At 43.5% G+C, this 27,977-nt stretch overlaps 2 protein-coding genes across 3 annotated transcripts in view; both read right to left on the reverse strand.

The window, feature by feature from the left end:
- The window catches only part of LOC134201268 (uncharacterized), a 395,935-nt gene that overhangs the window by 258,423 nt on the left and 109,535 nt on the right, over nucleotides 1-27,977 (reverse strand). The window lies entirely within an intron of this gene.
- LOC101738370 (dipeptidyl peptidase 9) lies at nucleotides 20-27,690 on the reverse strand. Of its 2 annotated transcripts, XM_038019864.2 has the most exons (19): nucleotides 27,055-27,690; nucleotides 26,203-26,404; nucleotides 24,887-25,068; nucleotides 24,306-24,403; nucleotides 21,184-21,286; nucleotides 20,532-20,653; nucleotides 18,658-18,787; nucleotides 17,399-17,549; nucleotides 15,706-15,892; nucleotides 14,921-15,030; nucleotides 14,455-14,607; nucleotides 14,249-14,378; nucleotides 13,389-13,466; nucleotides 11,920-12,092; nucleotides 8,848-8,991; nucleotides 8,191-8,269; nucleotides 6,406-6,598; nucleotides 5,003-5,114; nucleotides 20-4,390 (listed from the first exon to the last, which is right to left on the reverse strand). In XM_038019864.2, exons 1-19 carry the CDS (start codon nucleotides 27,324-27,326, stop codon nucleotides 4,298-4,300), a joined length of 2,712 nt encoding a protein of 903 aa, XP_037875792.1. In that variant the 5' UTR covers nucleotides 27,327-27,690; the 3' UTR covers nucleotides 20-4,297. The 2 variants fall into 2 exon arrangements, with proteins under 2 accessions (XP_037875792.1, XP_037875793.1); XM_038019865.2 differs by lacking the exons at nucleotides 20-4,390; nucleotides 5,003-5,114; nucleotides 6,406-6,598 and adding an exon at nucleotides 7,030-7,094.

A 27,977-nucleotide genomic window follows, 5' to 3' on the forward strand; every position in this document is an offset into this window, starting at 1 on the left:
GCAAATAAAACAACGAAAATCTTTTCATAATAAAGTACGTTTATTTTACAAATCATGTATCTAAATGTGATAAAAATTCAGCATAAATACATACGCAAACAAATGGTTTTCTTGTGAACGAAGACGGTTTGACGGCGTTCACCGCTAGATGGCGTCACCACTATACTTATTCCATCAAAACGTTTTTAGCTTTATCATACATAGACGTAATCTGTCAGTGGAATTCACTCAATCCCCGCGTTTAATCTTAAATTTTACTATCAAAATTACCTACTTCCGAAGAACCGTTCCGTTAGAACCGTTCTATGTAAATAACAAAGTTAATTTCACACACCAACAGATGGCGCTGTTCTAAAGTATTTACGCGGTTTCATGATGGCGACAGTTATTATCAAATCTGGCTTCAAATTTTTTTTTTTTCACATATATTTAATAGGTTCATGTTCGCTCAATAGCTCAACACGTGTCACCACACTAGCTCCCCTCGAAAAAGAAGATCGGAATCACAGTTTATATTGTACAGGGATTACTTCATTTAATACATTGATTGAGGCGAAGAACTTGTAACATTAATTTTACACAAAAACATCACTGAACATAAGTACTAGATATGAGAGACAATCTCGGCATGCGATAACAATACGTTATACAACATATTAAGCAATTCTTACGCATTATTTATTGTACATAGGACATTTTTGTTTTTTACGACAAACAAAAATCATTTCATATTAATTCATCTATAAATTCCTTTGTTAGATGTGTTTTGAAATATAATATAGATCTTACCGTAGTTGCCGTTTCGCGTTACAGAATGGTTTTATACACAGACAGACTTATGTTTTATTCAAATTTAGGACAATTTTTTACCAAAGAAAAATAATCAAATTCCCAGAGAGAAACTACGAAATTCCTTTGAAGAGTTTGTTGGTTCCAGCACATTTGAATATTATGAAAATTTGTAATACATAAAAACATAAACGCCGATATATAATAAAATGTAAAATATTATTTTGAAGTAAAAGTTCTTTTTTTAAGGGATTTTATGACCTGGTAACAAAGACCTTTAGGTCAAGTCTTATTTTAATTTATATTTTTATTTTTATGAAAAACGATAATATGTAGTGAAGTGAAATGAGATGAAGATGATTAATTTGAGACATTAATCACCTGGGATGAAATTAAATGAAATGGGATGAAATATAATCTCAGTAAAATGGCGGTCATTTACGGAGATTTTTTAATTGCCTTTTAGGAGGATCCCGAGAAGTAAGTCCAGCGGCTTTGTTTCATTTTCCCACATTTCTGCACTTTCACAATAATAAACCACCGTTACTACACATTTAAACCTGAAGAAACACTAAGTAGACAAAATAAAACAAATCACACAAATTCACTCCTCGCGTTCCCGCCAAAATGTAAAAACTTCTTCGCTTGACTTGGTGAGTAAACTGGTGAATGAGTGAATGAATGAATGAGTGACCTGAATGACGAATGAGTGAGCTTTACGAAAAGTGTGATCGAACGAGCAGAACGGAAGTTGAGAGGGAGATATAAATTAGTGAAGATAGAGAGAGAGAGAGATGAGAGCACCCATTTTCTTTCTCTCTCTCTCTCATAGCCTATTACGTTTCGTATATCTAAGACACAGTGCAGGTATATTGTCTGTATATCACACTGTAGGAGCGAGAGAGAGCAGTGTGCGTGAGATTTTATTACATATATAATAAAAATAGAAAATCTACACAAAAAATTTAATTTATGTATGAAAACCTAAAATTTATATATATTCATATATTATAAAAATAAATATTTAAAACTCTTCTAGTTTTAAAAAAAATGATATTTCTTCAAGTGTCATTGAGTGTCAAGTCCAAGATATTCAGTAAAAAGAAAGTTCAGATTTGTATAATATATTAATACTATTTAATATATTAATTTTAAAATAGATTAATAACGGCTTTAATTTTTTGTTTTCTTATCACACACACATCACAGAAAACATAATTAAGACTTTTATTGTTTATTCATTCTGAAATACTTCCATATTTTTGTATACACACATACAAACATACATATAGATGGAGCTAAAGAAGTTGTACTTCAGTTGTGTGATCTGAACCACACTTGTTTTTTTTTTTTACATTATATTTTATGTCGGCGTTTACTTCTAATTAATGATAACTTAGCGATATAAAGGGCTCGCTTTCTTCTCACAGTGCGAAGAAGCGAAGAGACAGGCAAGGTAGTAGACAGAGGGACGGAGGTAGTCTCTGTCTCTCTCACACACACCTCTCACTCTCTGACACGAACTTCCTCTCCCTCTGTTTCTCTCTTCCACTCTCTCTCTCTCTCTCTTCTCTCTGTCCATTCTCTCTGTCTTTCTCTCTCTCTCTTCCATTCTCTCTGTCTCTCTCTTCAACTCTCCCTCTGCCTCAATGTCCCTCTTCCTCACTCTCTATCAAACTACCTCTGAGAATACATTAAGCAGCTCGGACTTCTAAGCGAGACCGCTAACTGACCTGCCTCAAATTGCATTAAATTCATTACATTTGCATTCAGTAGATTGGGGGGAAACGGGACCCTTTCCAATTCCAACACAACTTTTCAGCAGTTTTTTTATTGCTTAGATGGGTGGACGAGCTCACAGCCCACCTGGTGTTAAGTGGTTACTGGAGCCCATAGACATCTACAACGTAAATGCGCCACCCACCTTGAGATATAAGTTCTAAGGTCTCAGTATAGTTACATACAACGGCTGCCCCACCCTTCAAACCGAAACGCCTTACTTTCTTAGGGTAATTTACCAATAAAATTATATTACACATAGTTCATTGACAAAAAATTTAAACAAAAACTTAAAAACCCAGCTTGACTTGATCCACCTTGGCTTTTAGGGTGAATCGGGTCACGCATGGAGACAATAGAGTTTTTCGATAGGGCTGGCACTGTTTAGTTGTTAGGTAGGTATTTACCTTAATTTAATTAACTTTTCAATATCTTTAATCAGTTACAAAACTCTGATGACTAAATTAAACTATTTAATGTTCACAAACACTAAATTAAAGTCATTTTCAATTCGACAAATTTAAATCTCAAAATTGAGGCCGTCAGCGCAAAAGTGGCCTAAGCTAGTTAGTATGGAGGCAATTAGGTTTGAATTTTCATGAATTTGATTTTGAGTAGACCAAAAAAAAAACAATACGTGCAAAAATAATGTTTTACAAAGCCATCTGTTGTCTATGTCTATGGTGAAACTATGGATAGGCAGGCCGGTTTTGCATCAAGATTTATAATATTTTTTAATAAATTCCAACATACGTCATATACCCAAGCTTGAAATTAAAAAAAAAATGTGGGTTACGCCACTTTTGCGCTGATGGTCTTAATTAAGCATTGTGACAACCCAGATTTGTCCCCATTCTACCCCTAATCCCCCCCCCCAATCTACGGTTCTGGTTTATTTTGGTCAACGTGACAAACAAAAAAGACTAAAGTAAATTGTCAGTTATTTTTTTTTAGTGTTTAAACTAACATATACATACTTTCTCACAAAAATATGGAAAGATCGCCGTATAACTAAAAACACCAAAGTTCGCTTAATGAGGTGCTTAATATTTCCTATTTTCCTATATGGAGCAGAAACATGGACGATCCATCAAAAATGTCGTAAAAAGATTGACGCCCTTGAGATGTGGTGCTGGAGACGCTTGCTGAGGGTAAAATGGACTGCTCACCGCACTAATGTATCCATCCTCAAAGAGCTCCAAATCAAACAAAGGCTTTCGTCGATTGTGCAATTGCGAATCCTTAATATGTTTGGACATATCATTCGTAATGAAAGATCATTGGAACGTTTAGTGGTTCAAGGAAGAGTAGACGGTCAACGCTCTCGCGGCCGATCACCCACAAGGTGGACAGACTTGGTTAAGATTTCTACGAAGTGTTCCCTTACTGAGTGTACACGTACCGCCACAAATAGAGAGAGATGGAGAAGCCTCTCAAAAGCCGCAACCAAATATTAAGACTTACGTAACCACGACCACTCCGCCAGGAGTGAACGACTGAGAAGAAGAATACATACTTTATTTTGTATTTTTATTTAACTGTTTACAAACTAAACTGTAGAGAAAGTATGGATATTCCGAAGAAGTCGGGTAATTATCGCTGGCTGAGGTGGTGGTAAATATATACGGCTTCTTAACATTAGTACTGTGCGCGGAGACTGAGGAATATGTAATTTGTCCAAGTTGCGTGTCCCCCCGCGAGCCCCCCGCCGGTCCCCTGGACGTCCCCCTCACAGGTTTTCGTGCAGGAAGTGCAGCAGCGTGGCCTCGTAGTGCTTGGCGGCGTGCATGGCCCGCAGCGAGTGCCTCTCGCCCGGGTACACCTGTCCGCGGACATCACTCTAACTTTAACTGGACTGATCCCCCTATGTCACTGATGAGATCAACGCGTCCTTGAAGCGACAATACTGACACACATTGTATTTGAAATGCGAAGAATTGAACGAAGTCCAGCTGTGCCAATCGTATCGGTGATGTCCATGGGCAACAACAAAATTTTTTTTATTGCTTAAATGAATGGACAAGCTCACAGCCTGTTACAGTGCTTTTAAGTGGTTACCAGAGCCCATAGACATCTATGACGTAAATGCACCACCCACCTTGAGACATCAGTTCTAAGGTCTCAGTATAGTTACGACGGCTGCCCCGCCCTTCAAACCGAAACGCTTTACGGCAGAAATAGGCAGGGCGGTGGTACCTACCCGTGCGGACTCACAAGACGTCCTACCACCAGAAAGAAATTATGACTGTGTGAGTTCATAGATATCACCACGCCAATATCACTCAACATGAGGTCTATGACACTCTTCAGGCCGCACCACTACTCCGCGGCAGAAATAGGACGATTGAGCCACCGGTTCCCCCACTCCCGCGACGGCCCCCCGCCTCATGAGGGGGGAGGAGGCGGGGGGCCTTAAGAGAATTTGTCTGGTCACCTGTACGCGATGCGGCTTCCCCAGCCTCACCAGCTCGGCGAGCAGTGCCGCTGTGTGGCAGAAGTGGACGTTCTCGTCGGCCAGCCCGTGGATGATGAGGAGTCGCCCCTCCCTGCGCAGACCGGGACATGTTAGTACGCTCTTCCGAGGTAACACGACAATTACGTGCGAAATTATACCGTATGGCTCCACGGGGAGGGCTCTGAATGCATTATTTGAGATGATCTCAACATTTTTATCATCATCTCACCCGCCATCCATACTACCTATAACCATTGCGTTCATCCACAGTCCCCAAGAGATCTTTCCACCATGCAACTCTTGGATGTACTACCACCAAAGTATTCCCAAATCGCTAAGATATGTCCATCATCAAACGAGGCTTTCGAACGGCGTGGTTCCACCCTTGGCATTGCTGATGTCCATGGGCGACGGTAATCACTCACCATCAGGTGGCGCGTGTTTCTCCGTCTGCCTAGGGCTTATTATTACCCTTGCAACCAGACACACTGTCTGCTGATTATCTGCGTCAAAAAACATCGCAGAGAGAGTGCCCTTTCTCTCGAGGGGGGCGGGAGGGGGTGTCTGAACACATACCTAGCTTTGACATGCGGCTTCACTAGGGTTAATTTATAATATACTAATATCTCAGGAACAAAAGATATTTTTTTATTGCTTAGATGGGTGGACGAGCTCACAGCCCACCTGGTGTTCAGTGGTTTCTGGAGCCCATAGACATCTACGACGTAAATGCGCCACCCACCTTGAGATATAAGTTCTAAGGTCTCAGTATAGTTACAACGGCTGCCCCGCCCTTCAAACCGACTGCTTCACGGCAGAAATAGGCGGGGCGGTGGTACCTACTCGCGCGGACTCACAAAAGGTCCTACCACCAGTAAAATCCTGTGTCGCGTTACTGTTGCGTAACGTCTCGTGTGACGTCACGCGATGCCGCTACTACTCACTGGTGGTACTTTTTGGCGGGAACGCGAGGAGTGAAGTTGTGTGATTTGTTTTATTTTGTCTATTTAGTGTTTCTTCGGGTTTAAATGTGTAATAACGGGGGTTTATTAACTGTTTAATATCTGTGAAAGTGCACAAATGTGGGAAAATGAAACAAAGGCGGTGGACGTAACTTCTCGGGATCCTCCAAAAAGTCCACTAAAAAAATCTTAGTAAATGACCACCATTTTCCTGAGATTATATTTCATCCCATATCATCTCATTTCATTTCATTTAATTTCATCCCAGTTGATTAATGTCTCAAATTAATCATCTTCATTTCATTTCACTCCATAATATCATTTTTCATAAAAATATGAATATACATAAATTAAAATAAGACATGACTTAAAGGTCTCAGTTACCAGGTTATAAATCCCTTAAAAAAAAAAACTACTCACTGGTCCGGGAAGAAGGGCGCGTGGGCGAGCACGCTGGCCCGGGTGTAGGCGTGGGGAGCGCGCGCCGGGATGCCCATGTACCGCTCGGTGTAAGCCGTGTCGTAAAGCCGCCAACACGTCACCGGCGCTCCGGCGACGCATACCTTGAAGATGTTGGGCCGCGTGGCCAGCGCGAGGAGGGACAGGTAGCCTCCTGCAACGGGGGACGGGGGGGCGTTCATAGCTTATCAATCACTGCCCAGCTTTAGACATGAGGTCAGAGTTAGAAGATGTTCGGCCGCGCGGCCAGAGCAGGAGGGACAGGTAGCCTCCTGCAACGGAGGACCGGGGGCGTTCATAGCTTTCCAGCCACTGCCCAGCTTTAGACATGACGATGCCTCCAATGAACACCACTCTAACTCAAAATTTTGAAATTTTCGTTTCCACGCAATTCCTTTCACTATTTTAAAAGTATTACAAATTATTATCGATGTGGTTCGAAGCAAAAGTAAATCAGCTAGTTACACAAAAAAAAAAACCATAAATATATTTGCAATAATAAATAATCTGAATTTATCAACTTTTTTTTAACGCTCCTCCTGTAAACCTACGAATTTGAAGTTAGCGTAGTGTTCATTGGAGGTATCGATGAGGTCGGAGTTAGAAGATGTTCGGCCGCGTGGCCAGCGCGAGGAGGGACAGGTAGCCTCCTGCAACGGGGGACCGGGGGGGCGTTCATAGCTTTCCAAGCACTGCCGAGTTTTAGACATGAGGTCGGAGTTGGAGAAAGACAGAGAGAGAGAATACACTTTATTGAACACCAAAACACAATTTACATTCAAAAAACAGTCAAAAAGCAGATTGACATTTGTACAATAGGCGGTCTTGTCGCTAAAAGCTATCTCTTCCAGACAACCGTTTAATTTACAGAAATTCTGGAAAATATAAAAATATAGCAAGTATGTTGCGGTGTACTAAATACTATACATTATCAGGAGTTAGAGGCAGATATAGGCAAGATGTTTGACACCCACCGGTGCGGTGGCCAAATCTCCTACGATGTTCCCACGCCTAAGGAGCGTGGAGGTATATCAAACTGAATAGCTAAAGATGATACAGGGCCACATACTGGACCACTCCCATGCAGTCCAACGACCCAGAAACTGAGTAAGGCAATGGGTAAGGTGTAAGGCCCTACCAGTACACAAGTAAACCTTAGCAAATAGACAAGAGACATTCTTCACAAGACACGGAACAGCCTATGCAAAAATTAGACTTAAGCCAAGTGTCTGGAAGTGCGATATTCCATTGGCGACATCTAAGGGCTCTGATAATAATTTAAGCACAGAGCGGGCCGTCATCTTTTGTCGTGTTGTCTTGCTAAGACATCAAGCTATATATATATCGGAAACGGTCATTAGTTTGGTAGCTAGCCGAAACGCAGAACGATTCCCGAGAGATGGCAGCACGATCGCGGTATCGTCGGAACTCTGCTAGCTTCGTGCTACGACAGAGCCTAGCTGATGGAGGCGCATAGACGCTATCACACTTACCGACCAGCCTTCTTGAGAAGCGATGCCTCCGTCCTAAGAACTGTAATTCGTTTTCGTTTGCTAACGTCAAGAGAAGATTTCTAAATTGTTCTAAGACAACAAACGTAATTGGTGTACTCAATGTTTCTCTTAGCTCGATCACCCTATTCGCCCTTACGATGTCTGACAATGGTGTTAATAATGTGGTTTGTCAGACATAGAAACAGGATTAACCGACAAAGGCTTATTGAAAATATTCACGTAGCGTACTCACCATAGCTCCACCCGTGGATGGCCACCCTCTCCATATCTATGCAGCCGGTTTCCTTAGCCAGCCACTGCAGAACTTCGACCTAGGTTTGACATTTACATATTACAAAAAAAAAACACCCTTTACAATCTTGAGTTATAACGTTTGAACACGCTGTATATGGACGGAATGTTTTATTCTCAAATGCAATGGGTATACTGCTGAAGATATAGCCTGAAAGGGGGTTGCAAAACTATCCAGCATGATGAGAGGATATGCAAGCAGAAAGAGACTGCCACGTTTAAACAAGAACTGGTGAAAATCACTTCAAGTAGTGTGCGACAGGCTGTCTCTTTCTAATACAATCTTTACTGGTGGTACTTTTCTTCACCACGATCGGTACCACCACCCCGCCTATTTCTGGTGTGAAGCAGTAATGTGTTTCGGTTTGAAGGGTGGGGCAGCCGTTGTAACTATACTGAGACCTTAGAACTCATATCACAAGTTGGCTGGCGGCATTTACGTTGCAGATGTCTATGGGCTCCTCCAGTAACCACTTAACCACCAGATGGCTGTCAGGTCGTCCAACCATCTATGCCATAAAAAAAAGTCGATTCTAATAATCGATGACCGATATTTGTCGCTAGTGACCCTGTCTAACTCGACTTGGCTCTTTCTCACCTGGTCGTCCAGCTCGACTTGACCCATCTTGCCCTTGATTGCGGCCTCCCAGGCGCGGCCCCGGTGCTTGGAGCCCCGCGAGTCCACGGACACCACGTTGAAGCCGCGCGCCGCTAGCATATGCATGCGGAGCTGCCTTATACCCTGTGACAGGCGAATGACTTGTTCGTTACGAGGCACGGGCTCGCGGCCCCCGGGCATCAAGTGGTTACCGGCGCCGGGAATACCACTAAAGTCTAAGTTTCGCGGCAGAAATAGGCAGGATTGTGTCCTGGGGGACAGGATTCCGAAAATTTATGTCATGTGTGAAGGCAACAACGACGTTCATAGAAAATTATAATCAACAAACAGACAACGAGGAGGGAGTGATAGTGAGTGAATGAGTGTGTGAATGAATTAGAGAGTCAGTGAATGAGTGTGTGTGAGTGAGTGAATTGGTGCGTGAGTGAGTGAAAGAGTGCGTGAGAAATGAGCGGGTGAATGAGTGAGTAAATGACTGAGCGTGAGTGAGTGACTGAGATAATGCTTTATTTCCTATAAAAGGATATTTAACATTGAAAACTAATCAACAGATTTAGACAGGTATTGTCAAAAGACAAAAGTTTTATCGTTAAGATCTCTTCCAGAATACAGTTTTCATTTGGTAGTAAGATGTCATACAAGAGCTTATATCACGTCTTCCATCTTTTCCAAATTATAAAATTTAAATGGCTCTGCTGTGAATTTGTAAAAATTTCGCTTAAAACAAAAAGCCTTTTATCCCTTAATATGTATTTAGTAATAAAATATTTTTATAAACTCGACTCTGGCAACAATAGAGTCGCTAGAAGCCAATTGTCATACTTTTATTTTATTTTTATTGCCTTTGTAGGCAGACGAGCATACGGTCCACCTGATGATGAGTGGTTACCGTCGCCCATGGACTTTAGCAATGCCAGGGGCAGAGCCAAGCCGCTGCCTACCGCTTAATACTCTCCACAAGCCTCGTTTGAAGAAGGACATGTCATAGCGCTCGGGAAACACCGTGGAGGGGAGCTCATTCCATAGCCGGATGGTACGTGGCAAAAAAGATCTCTGGAAACGCACTGTGGATGACCGCAGTGGCTCCAGGTAGTATGGATGAACTCTACTCCGGTGGCGGGCGGTGCGATGGTAAAAATGAGACGTTGGTATCATCTCGAACAATTCTTCAGAGCACTCCCCATGGAACGAAAATTGCGAACAAAAATATATATAATAACCTCTGTATTATGCGGTACAAAATACAGAGGGAACCGAAGTCCCTCCGCAGACCCAGAGGCTCCAAACGATCCGTGAGAATGGGATTATCGACAATCCGAACGGCTCTCTTCTGTATGGAGTCAAATGGAAGAAGCTGGTATTTGGGAGCCCCGGCCCAGAGATGGGAGCAGTACTCCACGCGAGGCCGGACTTGTGCTTCATAGAGCAAAAGTCTTTGTCCAGGCGTGAAGTTCCGCTTCGCTCTGTTGAGGACTCCCAGCATTTTGGACGCCAACTTGGCTTTGCCTTCCAAATGACTCCGAAACTGAACCTCGCTCGAAATGTCGACCCCAAGTATCCCGATACTCTCGGAAGGTTGCAGGGATACTCCTTGGAATTGCGGCGCCATGACAAAGGGGTCCTTCTTCGCAGTGAACGCGCAAACTTGTGTCTTTAACGGGTTGAATTGAACCAAGTTCAATTCACCCCATTCGGAGACTCGCCCCAGAGAGTTCTCCACTTCGGACACAAGCTTTGATCGTCTCTCTTGCACCATGCTCCGAGAGAGACTCTGATGGCCGATATATCGCGCATCCCCCGTGCTGTCATCCGCATAGCAATGCATGCCATCAATAGACAGCATGTCATTGATATACAGGATGAAAAGCGTGGGGGAGAGCACCGAACCTTGTGGAACGCCAGCGTTAATGGTCATGGTATCAGAGCAGTCACCGTCTACAACGACCGTGATGCTCCGCCCATCCAAAAAGCAAGCGATCCACTTGCAGAAACCCTCGGGGATTCCGTAAGATGGTAACTTCGATAGAAGTGCCCTATGCCAGACCCTGTCGAAGGCCTTCGCGATATCAAGGCTCACAGCAAGAGCCTCGCCCTTGCTCTCCAAGGCTTCAGCCCACTTGTGAGTAAGGTATACAAGAAGATCGCCAGCTGAGCGACCGTGACGGAAACCGTACTGTCGGTCACTGATCAGCTGACGATCCTCCAGATACTTCAGGAGTTGTATATTTATTATTCGCTCCATCACCTTGGAAAGCAAAGAAGCTATCGCGATAGGCCTATAACTCGATGGGTCCGACCGGTCACCCTTCTTGGGGATAGGGTGGACGTGGGCGGTCTTCCATGAAGACTGAACCCTGTTAATGCAATAAGAGAGGCGATACAAACGCGTTAGTGCAGGCGTCAGCTCAGGGGCGCACGTTTTCAGAACCACTGCGGGGATGCCGTCTGGCCCACTCGACTTATGGACGTCCAGGAGTCGGAGCTCCCGCCTAACTGCACACTGCGTGAAGCAGATCTCAGGCAGGGAGCTATTACACCGGGGGATGTTCGGTGGTGTGGCACCCCCGTCGTCCACGGTCGAGTTCGAGGCGAAGAGTTTGACCAGAAGGTCAGCCTTCTCTTTCGCACTATGGGCCAGACTGTCATCGGACTTGCGCAGTGGTGGGAGACTAGACCTGCAAAAGTTTCCTTCTGCAGCTTAACAAAAATGTGGTGCGCATGCAACTTGATGCACGTGAATGAAGTGAAACTTCTTTTGCGGTATGTAGTATTGTGGTCTTCTTCTTTTTTCGTGCTTAAATCAAATTTATCTTGTAATAGGGAATGCTATGTATAAGAGAAACGACCTAGCTCGCTTTCTCTCTCTCTCTCTCCACGGTCGAGTGGTTCGCGCTGTCTATTCTCTCACTCTCGCTCTTCCTAAATTGTATCTTTTCTCTCTAGCCGTAACGAATCTGTTGCGAATTAAATTTTACTCTCGACGCGCCTAAAGAAGTTTCGCTTCAAAAAAAAGGATCCCTAGTATTTCTATCGGCACTGACCGGACCGTACCTTGTAGCTGTTGGTGACGGTCTGCACCTCGGGGCCCCCGTACACGTGCAGCACGGTGGGGCTCCGCCCCGCGCGTCCCGAGCGCCACAGCGTACAGTATGCCGTCAGCCCGCACGAGAGGGTCGTCTCCAGTATCTGCGCCGGCGGAATGTCCAGGGTGCGGAGGCAGCTTTCTGGCAAACAAAAAAAAGTTACCCTCTGTTTTTTTTTTTATTGCTTAGATGGGTGGACGAGCTCACAGCCCACATGGTGTTAAGTGGTTACTGGAGCCCATAGACATTTACAACGTAAACGCGCCACCCACCTTGAGATATAAGTTCTAAGATCTCAGTATAGCTACAACGGCTGCCCCACCCTTCAAACCGAAACGCATTGCTGCTTCACGGCAGAAATAGGCAGGGTGGTGGTACCTACCCGCGCGGACTCACAAGAGGTCCCAACACCGTAACAATGTTATTTTTGTAACGAGAAGTAAGGACCCCACGAAGCACGCAAAAGGACTCTTACATCAGCTCTTCAAACCGTCCCCAATTGTTGCCTTTATACTTTATTAGCGGCCCGATCGGGTTTTAAGCGAAAATTTCAATGATATTTGATTTTTTTTTTTTTTTTTTTTTAAATAAAAGAACACTTATTACGGCACAACTATAATAGTTAGACATATGATGTCACGACACTTGTTTTGTAAATAATAATGTGTTCTATAAAATCATTGTACATTATTTTATTCTATCATCAATAGTTTTCGCACGGCACGCGATGTAAAGAATATTTTTTTGGTAATTTTTTTTTCACCTTGGGTTACATTATTGAAGTTTTAGTAAGGATCCCTAATTTTTTTCTAAAAAAAAAAGATTATATAGCCTATGTCACTCGGGAATAGTGTAGCTTCCAAAAAGTGAAAGAATTTTTCAAATCGGTTCAGTAGTTCCGGAGCCTATTCAATACAAACAAACAAACAAATCTTTCCTCTTTATAATATTAGTATAGAAGTATAGATAATTATATCTGATCAGGATCCTGGTGCATTGTGCCCGCACCCTCAACATGGACGTCGCTCGTGACCGTATGCTCGTGTATCCTTAGATTGGTGTAATCCAGGATCTGAACGCTATTGTACATCCAGCCCTGCACCTGTCGGATCTGATCTTCCAGATCCACTTTCGGCTCATATAGGCACTCCGAGCACCGCGCAACCCAACCCAAAAAAACAGCCCACTGAGTTCCTCGTCGGATCTTCTCAGTGGGTCGCGTTTCCGATCCGGTGGTAGATTCTGCGAAGCACTGCTCTTGCTAGGGTTATTGTTAGCAACGTCGCCAAGTTGGGGCCCCGTGAGCTCACCTACTAGCTACTATCCTACTACTAGCTAGCATATTATTGGACATATTGATGGCTGTGGACTCCTATCATCCACGTGCTGTAGTGTCCGTTCAGTGGCGGCCCCTCTGGACCCAATACCCCGACTCACCTTTGACTAGCAAGGTGACGTCACCGTCGTCGTCGACCGTCCGGTCCCAGCCACCGTTGAACCCGCGACCTCCCGGTTCTGAGCGAAGCAACCACGTCAAACCGACACAACGCGCAGTTAGCAACAAACACAACCGATTCAAACATTACATTAATAACAATTAAAATGATCTCGTGTCTCAAAGGGCTATTGATATTGTGATGACCGTGGGCTCCAGTAACCACTCAACACCGCACGAGCCGTGAGCTCGTACAATCAATTTCGCAATAAAATAAATTAAACATAAAAAAACAGTCTCACGAATCTTGAGACCCGATAAAGCCTCAAAACTTGTCTCAAGCCTCGCATCATATCACAATTGTCTCGTTAAGTCGGCGGCATTTATCTGCGCGACAACAGTAGACAGAACTGTAGGTCTGATCCGTGCGAGTTAACAACACGTCTTATGACCATTGCATTGGGGCAAAGTTATAAATTTCGCGAATAACATTTCATCAGATGTCCTGAGACTCCCGCCAGGGTCTGAAGAATCCTTAGCAGCCTTAAAGGGACAGAGCCTCACCAAAAGATCCTCCCATATTTAGATATTTAGTGTCAGAATCAGCATTTTGCTAGTGTCGATGATGCCACATATGTCCCATTTCTAGCACCCAACAAACCCTGGAGCTTGTTGTCGTGCAGTGTTTACAAGGCCTGGTTAGGTTCGAAGCAGTCGTGTGCTCCGATTCGTCTCATGTCTCAAGGTGGGCGGTACACGCAACGTGATGTCTATGGACTCTTAGTAAGTGCGCGATTACGCGAGACGGGTCGAGAGCGGACATGTGGAGTGGTAATATATGTTTTAACAATCGCAAACTCACCGTTAGCACAGTGGTCCATCAATATCCCCTGCGAGTGTAAGCGGGGTCCGTTGTCGTGCACTATACGATACACTCTCGTCGTCGGCACGGTGCTTACGTTCGATCTCGTGATAACGGCGGTCGTGCATTCCTGTTCGGTTACAGAATTCATGCAATTTTAGAACTGGAGCCCGTGGACTACATCCATCATCAATTACAGTACGTACCTCGTCAATATCGACGGTGCACGAATGACCCACGGTAGTGAGCAGGGTCACGGCGTGAGGTCGCGGCGGTGACAGCGGGGCAGCGTACAGGTGGCGCTCCAGTGGCGTCTCGCGGAGCCCTACGAAGTAAACCAGGTTTCGGGCCTCGTCCACCTGGTGTCGCCAAAGATCCATTAATTAACAGTTATGTTGGTGTAAATTTGCAAGAATCTTTGCATGAGAGATGAAGAGTAGGATTTACATACATGTAGGGTAGGTACAACCACCCCTGCCTATTCCTACCGCGAAGTTGCAATGTGTTCCGATTTGAATGGTGGGTCAGACGTTGTGCTGTATTGACTAACCCGTAGAAGTCACGAACGCCATCACCAACACATATGAGGTCGAAACCTCAAAGCTCTCAGCAGAAATAGTCGGTGCAGGAGAACCTAGAGCCGGCTCAGTCATAGCTTGTCGTTGCGCTCACCCAGATCTTCCGGCCGAGGACTTCCCAGTCTCCCGCCGTGATCGGCTCCTTGCTGATGATGTTGGGCCCCGACGCGTTGGAGTCGTTATCTGTCAGCATCTCCAAAACCGCTGACGGAAAAACATATGCATATTGTACGCAGAAAACATCTAAAAACCGAAGAATCGTATTGCCCGAACAAAAAAGTAACGCCTTCCGGTTTTAAGAGTGGGGTGCTTAGAGAACACAATAGAAGTTTCGATCTTATGAACTTAGCGGGACGTACTGTCTGTGGAGATATACGACAAAGGGAAGATCTTCCACCGAGCGAGTGATATTGCTCGGCAGACTGGTGGTAGGACCTCTTGTGAGTCCGTGCGGGTAGGTACCACCGCACTGCCTATTTCTGCCGTGAAGCAGTAATGCGTTTCGGTTTGAAGGGCGGGGCAGCCGTTGTAACTATACTGAGATCTTAGAACTTATATCTCAAGATGGGTGGCGCATTTACGTTGTAGATGTCTATGGGCTCCAGTAACCACTTAACATCTGGTGGGCTGTGAGTTCGTCCATCCATCTAAGCAATAAAAATAAATAAAAAATAAAAAGACGACGTCTGAACGTTGATGTTCAGAGCTCGTATGTATACATGCGAGGTTATCTTGATCTGTCAAATATCTTGTGTTCTATGATGGCTACCCGCCACACTGTCTATGGACATCAACGACCACTTAAAGCCAGACAGGCCGTGAGGTTTCACCACGTTGGAACCTCCTGTTTATCTACCATGACATACTCAGAATACTCACACGCCGGCTTGTTGGCGAGCTCCAGTCCGCAGGTCACCAGGTAGAGGTGCATGTGGCCGGTTTCCTCCGAGGCCCATATGAAGGTGACGCAGTCCGCCGCCGACGGCAGAAAGTACAAGAGGTCGTGAACATTCACCCACGACTCGGGCGCCGTCTCCGATATCAGCACCTGAATGTTCCTCTCGATCTGAAAACGAAAGTGACATTCATCTTTGAAATCTCTTGATGGCGACAGAATCTGCAAGGACCTTTTGTCTAATCTTAGCTCGTGTCTGTCGCAGACGTCAAAGGAGATTCCAAGACAGATGGGTATCATTTTTATGCCACTGACAATACGGGACGGGAAAAACTCCATATCACGGCGCTGTCATACCACGGGAGTGCCCAGAGCCGGGTGGAACGTCTACATCTCTGGTCGTGGACATGGTTTTATATGGAGGTATCGAAGGTAGCGCAGTGAGGTTTCCAGCATCACCAGAATGGATGGACGAGCACTGATCAGCCAGGCGAAAGATTCGCTGGCAGCTACATGATTGGACACGCGAACTGCTGAGGAGATCCAGCTAGAACCTCAGCGAGCTGATGCTGGAGGCTCATTGACAGCACAGAGACCTGTGCTACGGCAACTCCAGCAGCACCAAGAGTGGATCAGGTGATCCATCCTCCTCTCCTCGCGTCGTTTCCTCACTGCTGAGGGTCGTGACCATTATAATTCGACATGATTTTACTCCTTGTGATGTCCCGCCAGCGCCTCCGATCATTGGCCGCATGAAGGGCGTCGTGGAATGGGATCTCTAGTGTGGTGCGGATTTGGTCGAACCACCTTGTCGGACTGCGCCCGCGCGGTCTCTTTCCCTCGATCTTCCCTGTCACGAATAGTCTTTCTAAGCTATCCGGTGTTTTCCGAGCAATATGACCGAAGTACTCGAGTGCGCGGCGAAGGCAGAGTGTGGACAGTCTAGTCTTGATCTGCAGTTGATCTAAGATAGACTGGTTGCTTCTCTTCGCTGTCCAAGGTATCCGGAGGATTCTTCGCCAGCACCACATCTCCATCCATCAGCACATATTTAAGACAGGCCGTGTCATAGCACCCCGTTGTACTTATTCTTGCACGCTTGCCCAATGCTTTCAATAATACACCTACATCGGGCTCACACCAGTGAATTAGTCTCTATCGAATTCCCAATCCTGATGGTTGTTTTAGCTGCATTCCTGTATTTTTTTTTTATAGGGCGATGCGAAGGGGTTCCCTAACTGGAAAAAAACGTCCGTAACGTAAGATTTTTATTATTTATGTATAGTCTTCGTGATGACGGTTATTATTATTATTCATATAAATAGCTGCTTCTTTGTATATTATTATTATATGTTTTTTACAAATCATTGTGAATAAAATAAAGTTGATAACTTTGTAAAGTAGTTTTTTTTTATCATAAAAAAATAATAATAAAAAATGTATACCCGAATAATTATTTTCTTTATACCTCGAATAGAACTTAAAATTAATATTTTTATAATACGGAACTTCGTTCCTACCCGGTGTCCCACGACACCACACAACTTTTTTTAAACTTAAAAGACTTGACCGTTCTAACCATCAGGGGTAGTGGGGGCTGGTCAATAACAGGAGCACTCCAAGCAATCCCTCGTTATAAGCTTCTTGACCGTAAGACCTCGAGCTACCATCCCTTACCTTGGTCCTATCGCGGGGGGGATCGGCGTGGGCTGCCGAAGTGAGCTGATGGGGCGCGTGGTCATAGACGCTTCGGGTGCTGAACTCTTCGACCGGTATCAGAACTAACTCCAGCCTCTGCTGCTTCCTGTCCAGTAATTGGACCCAAACGCTGGAACCGAAATTGGGGTATCAGAGGCCAAGTTCTTAGGGGCCCAGTTGCTTTAGTACCAGCATCTTGGCTACATCCGCTGCTAAGTAGTAACGAGGCTCCGGTTTGATGAACCTGACACTTAGACCTCATGTTGTATAGCTTTTTGGAAGAGCCCTAGACGCCACCACTGTGTGACATGAAAAATGATATAAAGCGAAACGAGATCCACTTTTTTTTATTGCTTAGATGGGTGGACGAGCTCACAGCCCACCTGGTGTTAAGTGGTTACTGGAGCCCATAGACATCTACAATGTAAGTGCGCCACCCACCTTGAGATATAAGTTCTAAGGTCTCAGTATAGTTACAACGGCTGCCCCACTCTTCAAACCGAAACGCATTACAGCTTCACGGCACAAATAGGCAGGGCGGTGGTTCCTACCCGTGCGGACTCTCAAGAGGTTCTACCACCAGTAAACTTGAATAATTGGTGACTTTAATTAATTGGGATAAACGAAAAGAGACGAGATGAGATAAAGTTTCAATAAAATTGCGTTTATTTAATAAGACTTTTTCTATGGGCTTTTTGGATGATTCTTAGAAGCCACTCAGCTCATCATTTTCCCTCATTTCCCCTCAATCGTGCACTTACACAGGACGCTAAATAGCTAATAAACCACGGTTATTACACGCTCAAACCTGAAGGAACACTAAATCTATATCTATAAAAATGAATTGCTGTTCGTTAGTCTCGCTAAAACTCGAGAACGGCTGAACCGATTTGGCTAATTTTGGTCTTGAATTATTTGTGGAAGTCCAGAGAAGGTTTAAAAGGATAAGATAAATATGAAAATGCTCGGAATTAAATAAAAATACCAATTTGGTTTTTCCTTTCATGTGTTCCCCCCCCCCCCCCCCCCGGACGGATTCCTTTTGTTTGTTTTAAGTTTATTATATTATACAAAAGTTTAGGTCTTTTATTTATCGATTCAGGCACCACGAAGTCTGCGGGGTCAGCAAGTTAACTAAACAAAACAATTCACACGAATTCACTCCTCGCATTTCCGCCGAAAGACCAAGAATACCGATATAGTTCCGCCCCTCCAAGTCAAGTATATGATGCACTCACTAATTCCCGCAGGGCGTCCACTCGACCCTGGCCAAGTACTCGAACCAAGGGAACACCTCCTTAAGCGAATGCCTCAACTCCAACCACCTGATGTTTATCACCTCCATAGACTCATTGGACGGATCGGATGCTGTACAGATCAAAAGCTATCAACACATGTAACAAAACAGTAGAAACCATTAATTTAAAAGTTTTCGTGGCCTAATTAGCTAAAATGTATATAAATATGTATGTATGTATGTATGTATGTGTGTGTGTGTATATGTATATGTGATTGTGTATATCTATACATATAAATAAAATCGGATTGTCTGTTTGTAGTATTGAAATAACCGTTTTTTACTACATGCATATGAATATTATACGGTACATACACCAAAATAACATTTTTTACAATTTTTGTCTGTCTGTTTGTTTGTTCCGGCTAATCTCTGGAACGGCTGGACCGATTTTGACAAGACCTTCACTGATAGGTAGCTGATGATATAAGGAGTAACTTAGGCTACTTTTTTTAGGACTAGCTTCGCTCCGCATCGTCACCCGCGGTACGAAAATAACCGCGGGTAACATCGCGGGACTCTGCTATCAATAATAAAATTTAATGTTTCCGAAGCGAAGCGAGGGCGGGTCGCTAGTATGTATATATATAATTTTTGTGTGTTTTTTTTTTTTATTTTTTTTTTATTGCCCTTGTAGGCAGACGAGCATACGGCCCACCTGATGGTGAGTGGTTACCGTCGCCCATGGACTTCAGCAATGCCAGGGGCAGAGCCAAGCCGCTGCCTACCGCTTAATACTCTCCACAAGCCTCGTTTGAAGAAGGACATGTCATAGCGCTCGGGAAACACCGTGGAGGGGAGCTCATTCCATAGCCGGATGGTACGTGGCAAAAAAGACCTCTGGAAACGCACTGTGGACGACCGCAGTGGCTCCAGGTAGTATGGATGAACTCTACTCCGGTGGCGGGCGGTGCGATGGTAAAAACGAGATGCCGGTATCATCTCGTCATGTATTTGTAACTTAATATAAATTTCACTATTTACTCTGCACTACCTTTGGTTGACTGGTAGAGAATGCCTTAGGCATTAAGTCCGCCAATGTAAATTTTACATGCAGTGAAATAAATAAATAAATTAGCAATACGCCAAATGTTCTAAGTCTCAGGTCGACAGTACAACGGCTGCCCCACCCTTCAAGCCGGATCGTACTAATGCATAGTGGCAGAGATAGGTAGAGTGGTAGTTCCTAACCATGCGGGCTTACAAGACGCCGTATCATCAGTAAAACCAGCAATGTATTGCAAATGATATTAAAGACTACACGGTCATCTCACAAAGTATGTAATTATCACCAGAGTATTTTTATTATTTTTTTATTGCTTAGATGGGCGAACGAGCTCACGGACCACCTGGTGTTAAGTGGTTACTGGAGCCCATAGACATCTACAACGTAAATGCGCCACCCACCTTGAGATATAAGTTCTAAGGTCTCGGTATAGTTACAACGGCTGCCCCGGCCTTCAAACCGAAACGCATTACTGCTTCACGGCAGAAATAGGCAGGGCGGTGGTACCTACCCTTGCGGACTCACAAGAGGTCCTATCACCAGTAATTACGCAAATTATAATTTTGCGGGTATTTGATTTTTACTACACGATGTTATTCCTTCGCCGTGGTCACAAGTCAATTGTGAACATTTGTTGAGTACGTGTATCTCATTAGAAAAATTGGTACCCGCCTGCGGGATTCGAACACCGGTGCATCGCTATATACGAATGCACCGGACGTCTTATCCTTTGGGCCACGACGACTTCAGAGTATTTTTGAGATGAGCTCAAAGGACCATCTAGACATTGGCTGAAGGAAGTCACTCACGTGCCACATCAGGGCTCCCTTCTTGGTAGTAGTCGAGGACGGTGGTCGGCGAAGCCTTCTGCAGCTCGAAGGTGACCAGTTTGAGTGTGGACCTGGCGTTGGGCGTGCCGGCCCTAGGGAACCTGGAACCGTGAGCTTTAAAGCTGTATCCAATCATCACTAACTGCGTCAATATCCTGATTGGTTTCAATGGAGCGGCTCCACTTCGACTCGAGACTTTTTTTATTGCCCTTGTACGCAGACGAGCATGCGGCCCACCTGATGGTGAGTGGTTACCGTCGCCCATGGACTTTAGCAATGCCAGGGGCAGAGCCAAGCCGCTGCCTACCGCTTAATATACTCCACAAGCCTCGTTTGAAGAAGGACATGTCATAGCGCTCGGGAAACACCGTGGAGGGGAGCTCATTCATAGCCGGATGGTACGTGGCAAAAAATACCTCTGAAAACGCGCTGTCGATGAACGTAGCGGTTCCAGATAATATGGATGAATTCTGCTCCGATGGCGGGAGGTGCGATGAAGGGATCATCTCAAAAAATTCCTCAGAGCACTCCCCATGGAACATACGGTACAAAATACAGAGGGAACCGAAGTTTCCGCAGTTTTCCGCAGACCCAGAGGTTCCAAACGATCCTACTCCAGACTCCAGATTACCTGAACTCCTCGATCTCCCCGCTGCTGGTCTGCGACGATGGAAAGCTGAAGATCTTCACGTCGCTCTCGTCCACTTCCTCGTATACTATTCTGTATACATCGTCTGCAACAATCAAACAACACTATGTTTATATTTTTATATATTTATATTGAATCGATAATACGTGTTTGATTAGATAAAATAAAACTCAAAATCGCATAGAAACAATTTTTGTATTGTTGTCATAAAGAAGGGAGAAAGGGTGAGCGCAGTCATCGACCTTACTTAGAAGTGACGCATCTTTATCATTACATAGTATAAAACAAAGTCGCTTTCTCTGTCCCTATGTATGCTTAAATCTTTAAAACTACGCAACGGATTTTGATGCGGTTTTTTTAATAGACAGAGTGATTGAATAGGAAGGTATATGTGTATAATAACATCCATTAAATAGTGGAGAAATCATTAATAAATTAGTTTCCGAAGCGAAGCAAGGGCGGGTCGCTAGTTAAAAAAAAACAATATCTGTAATTAACCCGTTGTCTCTCGTGTAGGTCACCGGTGCCCTACACGGCGCACTGAAGTAATTCTGTCGATTACTGTTACTAAGGCGTCTGGATTAATACCTAACTTCGCCTTAATCTATATACGTGAAGCAAAAACTTTGTATCCCTTTTTACGAAAATTGCGCGGACGGAAGAGTATGTTTACCACACTTACAGAGGATATAGAGAAAGAGTGCAGAATAAAAATACATTAAATCAATAAATAAATAAATTACACACACTACCATATATTTGACGCACACAAGCGTGTATACTATTTATTTATTGTCAAACTTTTGTTCTTAACGTCTTTTTTTTTTAAGAGATTTTATGACCTGGTAACTGAGACCTTTAAGTCATGTCTTATTTTAATGTATATTCTTAATTTTATGAAAAATGATATTATGGAGTGAAATGAAATGAAAATGATTAATTTGAGACATTAATCAACTGGGATGAAATTAAATGAGATGATATGAGATGGAATCTAATCTCAGTAAACTGGTGGTCATTTACTAAGATTTTTTCAGTGGACTTTTTGGGGGATCCCGAGAAGTTACGTCCAGCGGCTTTGTTTCATTTTCCCACAATTGTGCACTTTCAAGTCCAAAACAGTTATTAAACCACTGCCATTACGCATTTAAACCTGAAGAAACACTAAATAGACAAAATAAAACAAATCACACAACTTCACTCCTCGCGTTCCCGCCAAAAAGTCCTTCTTAACGTCTGTAGTCTAATTGAGAATAGATTAAATATTGTTTGTCTTTATTAATATTTTTTTATAGTGTAAGTCTTGGCGAAATTTTTTATTATAGAAGTACAATAGTATTTGAAAATAGAATCGTAATAGTGTATACAAACTTACAATTTCAATTAATTATAGTCGAATTTCGACTACCGCGGGACCACTAGTTTGATCTTAATGTATGTTTTAGTCTTTTGGGTCTCTTAGAAATAAATTCGTTCTCAGTATCTTCGGATTCGTTTTTCCTAGAGACAACTAGATATTCAAGCATCTTAGTAAGAATATCGACATAATTACTCGAGTGCGCCGCGTAGGTCACCGGTGACCTACACGGCAGTTGACGTGTTAAAAACAAAACTTACTGATTATCAATATTCTAGACCGAACCTCTCCCGAGGGGGAGGGTCATGGGAGAGATGTGCTCCGCACTAAGCGCTTCACTTTCCCCCCTTTGCCTTTTCATGAGTTCTGTCTCATGCGATGTTTGGACGTTGGTTGTTGAGCGACAGGAGGTTTTAGTCAGTTCGACTCTGACATGGTCCGCCTTCCGTCCCCAGTGGAGGGCGGAAGTCCGGCGATTTCCTCCTGACCAAAAAAAAAAAAGACCGGACCTCTGTTCAGAGGCCGGTCACGATCGCGTATTCCGACAGAAAATCGCCGGACAAGTTTGAGCAGGGGGTATCCCCCGCCAGTATCCAGATCCATCCATCAGTATCCACTATCCAGATGAACAAACGCTTCGAGCCCACCCAGGAAGCGTTGAAACTCGGCCAGACTCCTGTCCGGAGAGAGGTGCAGTCTGATCATAACGATTACGTAGACCTTAGCTACGATGTACCCAGATAACTTATCCACTCCATCATGTTGTGGGCGAGAAGATCCTGTGCCGTGGCGGATTGAATCACGTTCGCTCAGGGATAGCGATTGACGTGACCCATTATTGGAGTGTCAAGATTATCGCTTCCTCGTCTTTCGTCCAATTTGTCCCTCTTCCGTATTCCACTTTGTTTTTCTGCCACGCCTCCTCTTTTTGGAGGAGGGGGTGGAATGACAAACTGAGCCTTCAAGCTAGTGGTCACAACACGCAATGTGACGATTTAGCGGTGTATAAGGCCGCCTTATGTCCGGGCAGACCGTAGCGAAAACACCGCCGAACCACCAGAGGTATCGCCAGGGGCGGGACTCCCGTAGTGGCACGTGGGCTATCACCCAACCCACGCGCAACCTCCCTGGCGAGTCGGGGACCGACCCTATGGGGACGTGGCTAGGTGTATAGCTGGACGGGGCAATACTCTGCTAGGGCTAGCTAGTGTTACACAACTCGCTCAGTCCAAGCCTTATGCCCCACCAGCTCGATGAAACTAAAATAGCCCCTCGAGTTTACTAGTTTAATAAAATATAAGCAAATCGCATTCTCGTGCTGCTCTAAGTTTTGGCAAAACTTTTATGAAAGGATGAAAGGCGATTGTATGCAGCAGAGATGCGATGGACGTGTAGAGTAACGAGAATGGATAGAATACGGAATGAAAATGTTAAGAAGAAGTCTGAAAGTGGCACCTGTGACAGAGTTGAGAACTGCGCGTTTGAGATGGTATGGACATGTGATGAGAGGAAATGAAAATGAGGTTGGTAAGAGAGCGTTAACTATGAATGTAAAGGGGTATAGAGGAAGAGGTAGACCTAAGAAGAAATGGATGAATTGCGTGAAAGACGATATGTGTAAGAGGGGAGTAAGCGGAGAAATGGTATATGATAGAGGAGTATGGAAGGAGAAGACATGTTGCGCCGACCCCAAGTAACTGGGAGAAGGGCAGGAGAATGATGATGATAAGCAAAGTGGATAGCTTACCGTCAGATTTAGGCTGCCACCAGAATCCAGTGTATCTTGAGAACTCTTCCTGCGTGACGTAGCAGGGTACACCGGCTTGGCACGGATCATCTGATAACCTGCCGGATGTCACTGAATATTTAAGTTGGCTTTTCAAGGGCAAGCAGACTATTTCTAGAACCTATTCCTGCGTTGAAGCAGTAATACGTTTCGGGTTGAAGGGTGGGGCAGCCGATGTACTGTAAAAACTGAGATCTTAGAACTCATCTCTCAAGTGGTATTTACGTTAAAAGGACTCCAGTAACGACTTAACACCAGCTGAACCGTAAGCTCATCCATCCATCTATGCCAGCCTTTCCCAAAGTGGGCGATAACGCCCCCTTGCGGGCGCTGTAGGCCTGAGAGGGGCGGTAAGAGGCCCACAAAAAAAAGGGGGCGTTGTGTAGAGGCTTGGAAGGCGATTTGTAATTTCGGATCAGGAGGGCTCTTAGACACCGACTGAGCTGTCGCTATAGTGGTTTTAAGTAGGTGAAAAAAATGGCGCGAAATATTGTCGAATTTTGACTATGCGGGACTACTAGTAGATATAAAATACCACTCACCGCTCAGGTTCATGTCCTTTACAAGCGTATGTGAGTCGAGTTGGACGGCGTAGGGCTCCAGCCGCTAACCAGATGTCGCCTCTAGCCGCGTGCGCTACAAGGGACGGTGAGCGAGGACACATTGCGGGTGTTAAGGGCGCGCCACCCCCCGTATTGAGTGATCGAGGAACCAATGGGGGCAGCTGAAAGAAAACTTCATTAACACAACAGTATATAACATGGATAACTCGATTTTGTCTTCGAAGCAATAACAATAACCTTCCATTGAGCCGGTGAAATTGCTCAGTAGTCTTACTGTTATTGCTCAAAACTTCTATATACTTGTATATTTTACTGGTGGTAGGACCTATTGTGAGTCCACATGGGTAGGTACTACCACCGTGCCTATTTCTGCCGTGAAGCAGTTATGCGTTTTGGTTTCAAGGGCGGGGCAGCCGTTGTAACTATACTGAGACTTTAAACCTAATATCTCAAGGTAGGTAGAAAATATTGTTGGTGAGATTCAGGCATCTCTCAATAGCTAGTGTTCTTTGGTTGCTATACTGTCATGTCTATTTTTATATGTTTAGGGTTTAACCCCCTTTTAACGGTGACAGTGCAATATTTATTAAAAGGTACTATCATACTTATTGTTGCTATTGCAACGAATAATGATAATAAAGTTATAGTATCTTAAATCTAGAGATTTATTAATTTTATGGACAATGCTAAGTTGACAGAATAGGACTGCAAATTGAATACTATTGATAAAAAAAAAGTTTATAAACTAAAAAGTAAAGGATTATTCGAAGGTACGTTTTTACTTCTGACTTTTAATCAGCTGAATAGAAATAGGTTATTAATGTCTTTTAAAATGATATCATCATAGCCTCCACTAAATTCATGAGGTCATATATTTTAAACCAATCAGGTAGCAGATGTAGATTCAGTTATACAATAAAACGATTTCCACCTCGTATCTCAACTGAAACGGTCATCTCAACACAAGGTTTTACAGTCCATAAACAGAACTAAAAATTTACTGCCACGAGCTGATATAACTTTCAAACCTTACTGTACTGATGGTAGGACCTCTCGTGAGTCCGCGAGGGTAGGTACCACCGCCCTGCCTATTTCTGCCGTGAAGCAGTAATGCGTTTCGGTTTGAAGGGTGGGGCAGCCGTTGTAAATATACTGAGAACTTAGAACTTATATCTCAAGGTGGGTGGCGCATTTACGTTGTAGATGTCTATGGGCTCCAGTAACCACTTAACACCAGGTGGGCTGTGAGCTCGTCCAGGCAGCTAAGCAATAATAAAAATAAAATAAAAACCAACTTGATTCGGACGTTCCTCAGCAACGAACAGAGATGAGGCACAGGGGAAGAGCACCCGGCCAGTCCTTTGATGTAATTCATACGAGGCTATTCCCCACGCTGCTACACGCTGACGTTCCCACAGGAGCTGTTCCTCCCGAGACCACTTCCCTGATGTCACTCCGAGGGCTACATTTGATTCTATTAGGGGCTTCCATTCTAACCTGAAATGTTAGAATAATTAATGTGTAGTTGAATTATATTCATTTAATATTGATGCAACAACTAAATAAAAAAATACTGTATAAGCTAAAGACAGATTTCATGCTTCTTTGTTGACACTCAAAAATCCTTAGATACCGTTATAAATATTACCACTTTAGTTAGTTTATATTCTGACGTAGTGAGCGAGAACTATGGTAGAGAAATCTCTCTTTAACTTACTAAAATATCTTAGCTTTTCGAGAACTTCCATAAATTCTATAATTAACATCTAAAGCTGCAATAATAGGTTCCTATAAATTTGGCTAGACAGAGACAGGAAAATGGAGAATGAAACAAAAAAAAAATTTCAATGCCATAACTATGTGCTATGAAAACAATCAAAACTTGAATGTAATTCTGCCTGAAGATTAGTACTTGCAATGTGAAATCTATGGGTTCTGATAATCAGTAACTTACAACCTAATTAGCTTGTCCAAACATCTACTTCACTGAAAAAAAATGTAAAACTGATTTGTGTTTATAATTTAATCAGCTGTTCTCTGCATAATGATGGATGAGACGAAAATGTTTTTTTTTTTACCTTGTATTAGTTTTAATCAGCTGTTCTCTGCATAATGATGGATGAGACGAAAATGTTTTTTTTTTTTACCTTGTATTATTAGCTTGTGTTGTTGCAGTTACATCGGTGTATAGCAAAGTGATTTCCCATCCGTTTTGCGGTGTTCTCAGGAAGTATATCCTGGTTTTCCCGTTGCTTAATTTCCGAAAAGAAATCGCGATGGGCAGCATAGTCGATAGAGATGAAAGTTCTTTGCGCAGATCGTGGACGGCCTGACGTACCTCCGCCCAGGAGTACTTCTTCGAGGGCACCCTGACGTATTCCCCTGAAGCAGCTCCATCACCAGCCTCCCTAATTTCCATTTTTCATAAAATACAAACACAACTAAATCCTTTGCATTTCAACAAAGGATCACTTTTGTAACGCGATTCGTAACTTATAATCAAGTTTTTATTTATCTATAATTATTTTTTGATCTCATTATAATTGGTGATTGAGTTTTATGTTAATTAATCGTGAATCTAAGGCCAGAGTTTTAATAATAGTGCAGCCTTCGTTGTCTTCCCTTTTGCCCACACACATTTGCTAAGTCAAGTGGTCGACGAACTCCCTAATTTTTTGGAGTACCACCGAAACACGAATTGTTTCTCAGTTTCTCAAGAAAAATCGTTTCGATTACCGAAAGTCTGTTATTTTGTCTCTATTTAATACGGTTCACTAAAACAAGATGCAGGATCTGTCATTTCATTGTAATTAGTCATTGTCAAATTTCGTGAGAAAGTGGTGAGTTTGATACGACAATGTCAAGTTCGGATACACAGCTGAAATTCAATTCAGTCAAATCCTAGATAAGATTATTAGTAAGAGAGTATTACTTTTTTAAAGAAAATATCAGTCAACCACGTGAAATGAGAGTGAAAACTAAAAATCTCTAAAATAAACCATCGAACCATATATAGTGTCATGAAAATGCCAAACATTTTGAAAATAATTTAAAAATAACTTTTTATTTA

The sequence above is a fragment of the Bombyx mori genome, chromosome 24 (assembly GCF_030269925.1).
Source record: "Bombyx mori chromosome 24, ASM3026992v2".
In the NCBI taxonomy this organism is placed as follows: Eukaryota; Metazoa; Arthropoda; class Insecta; order Lepidoptera; family Bombycidae; genus Bombyx; species Bombyx mori.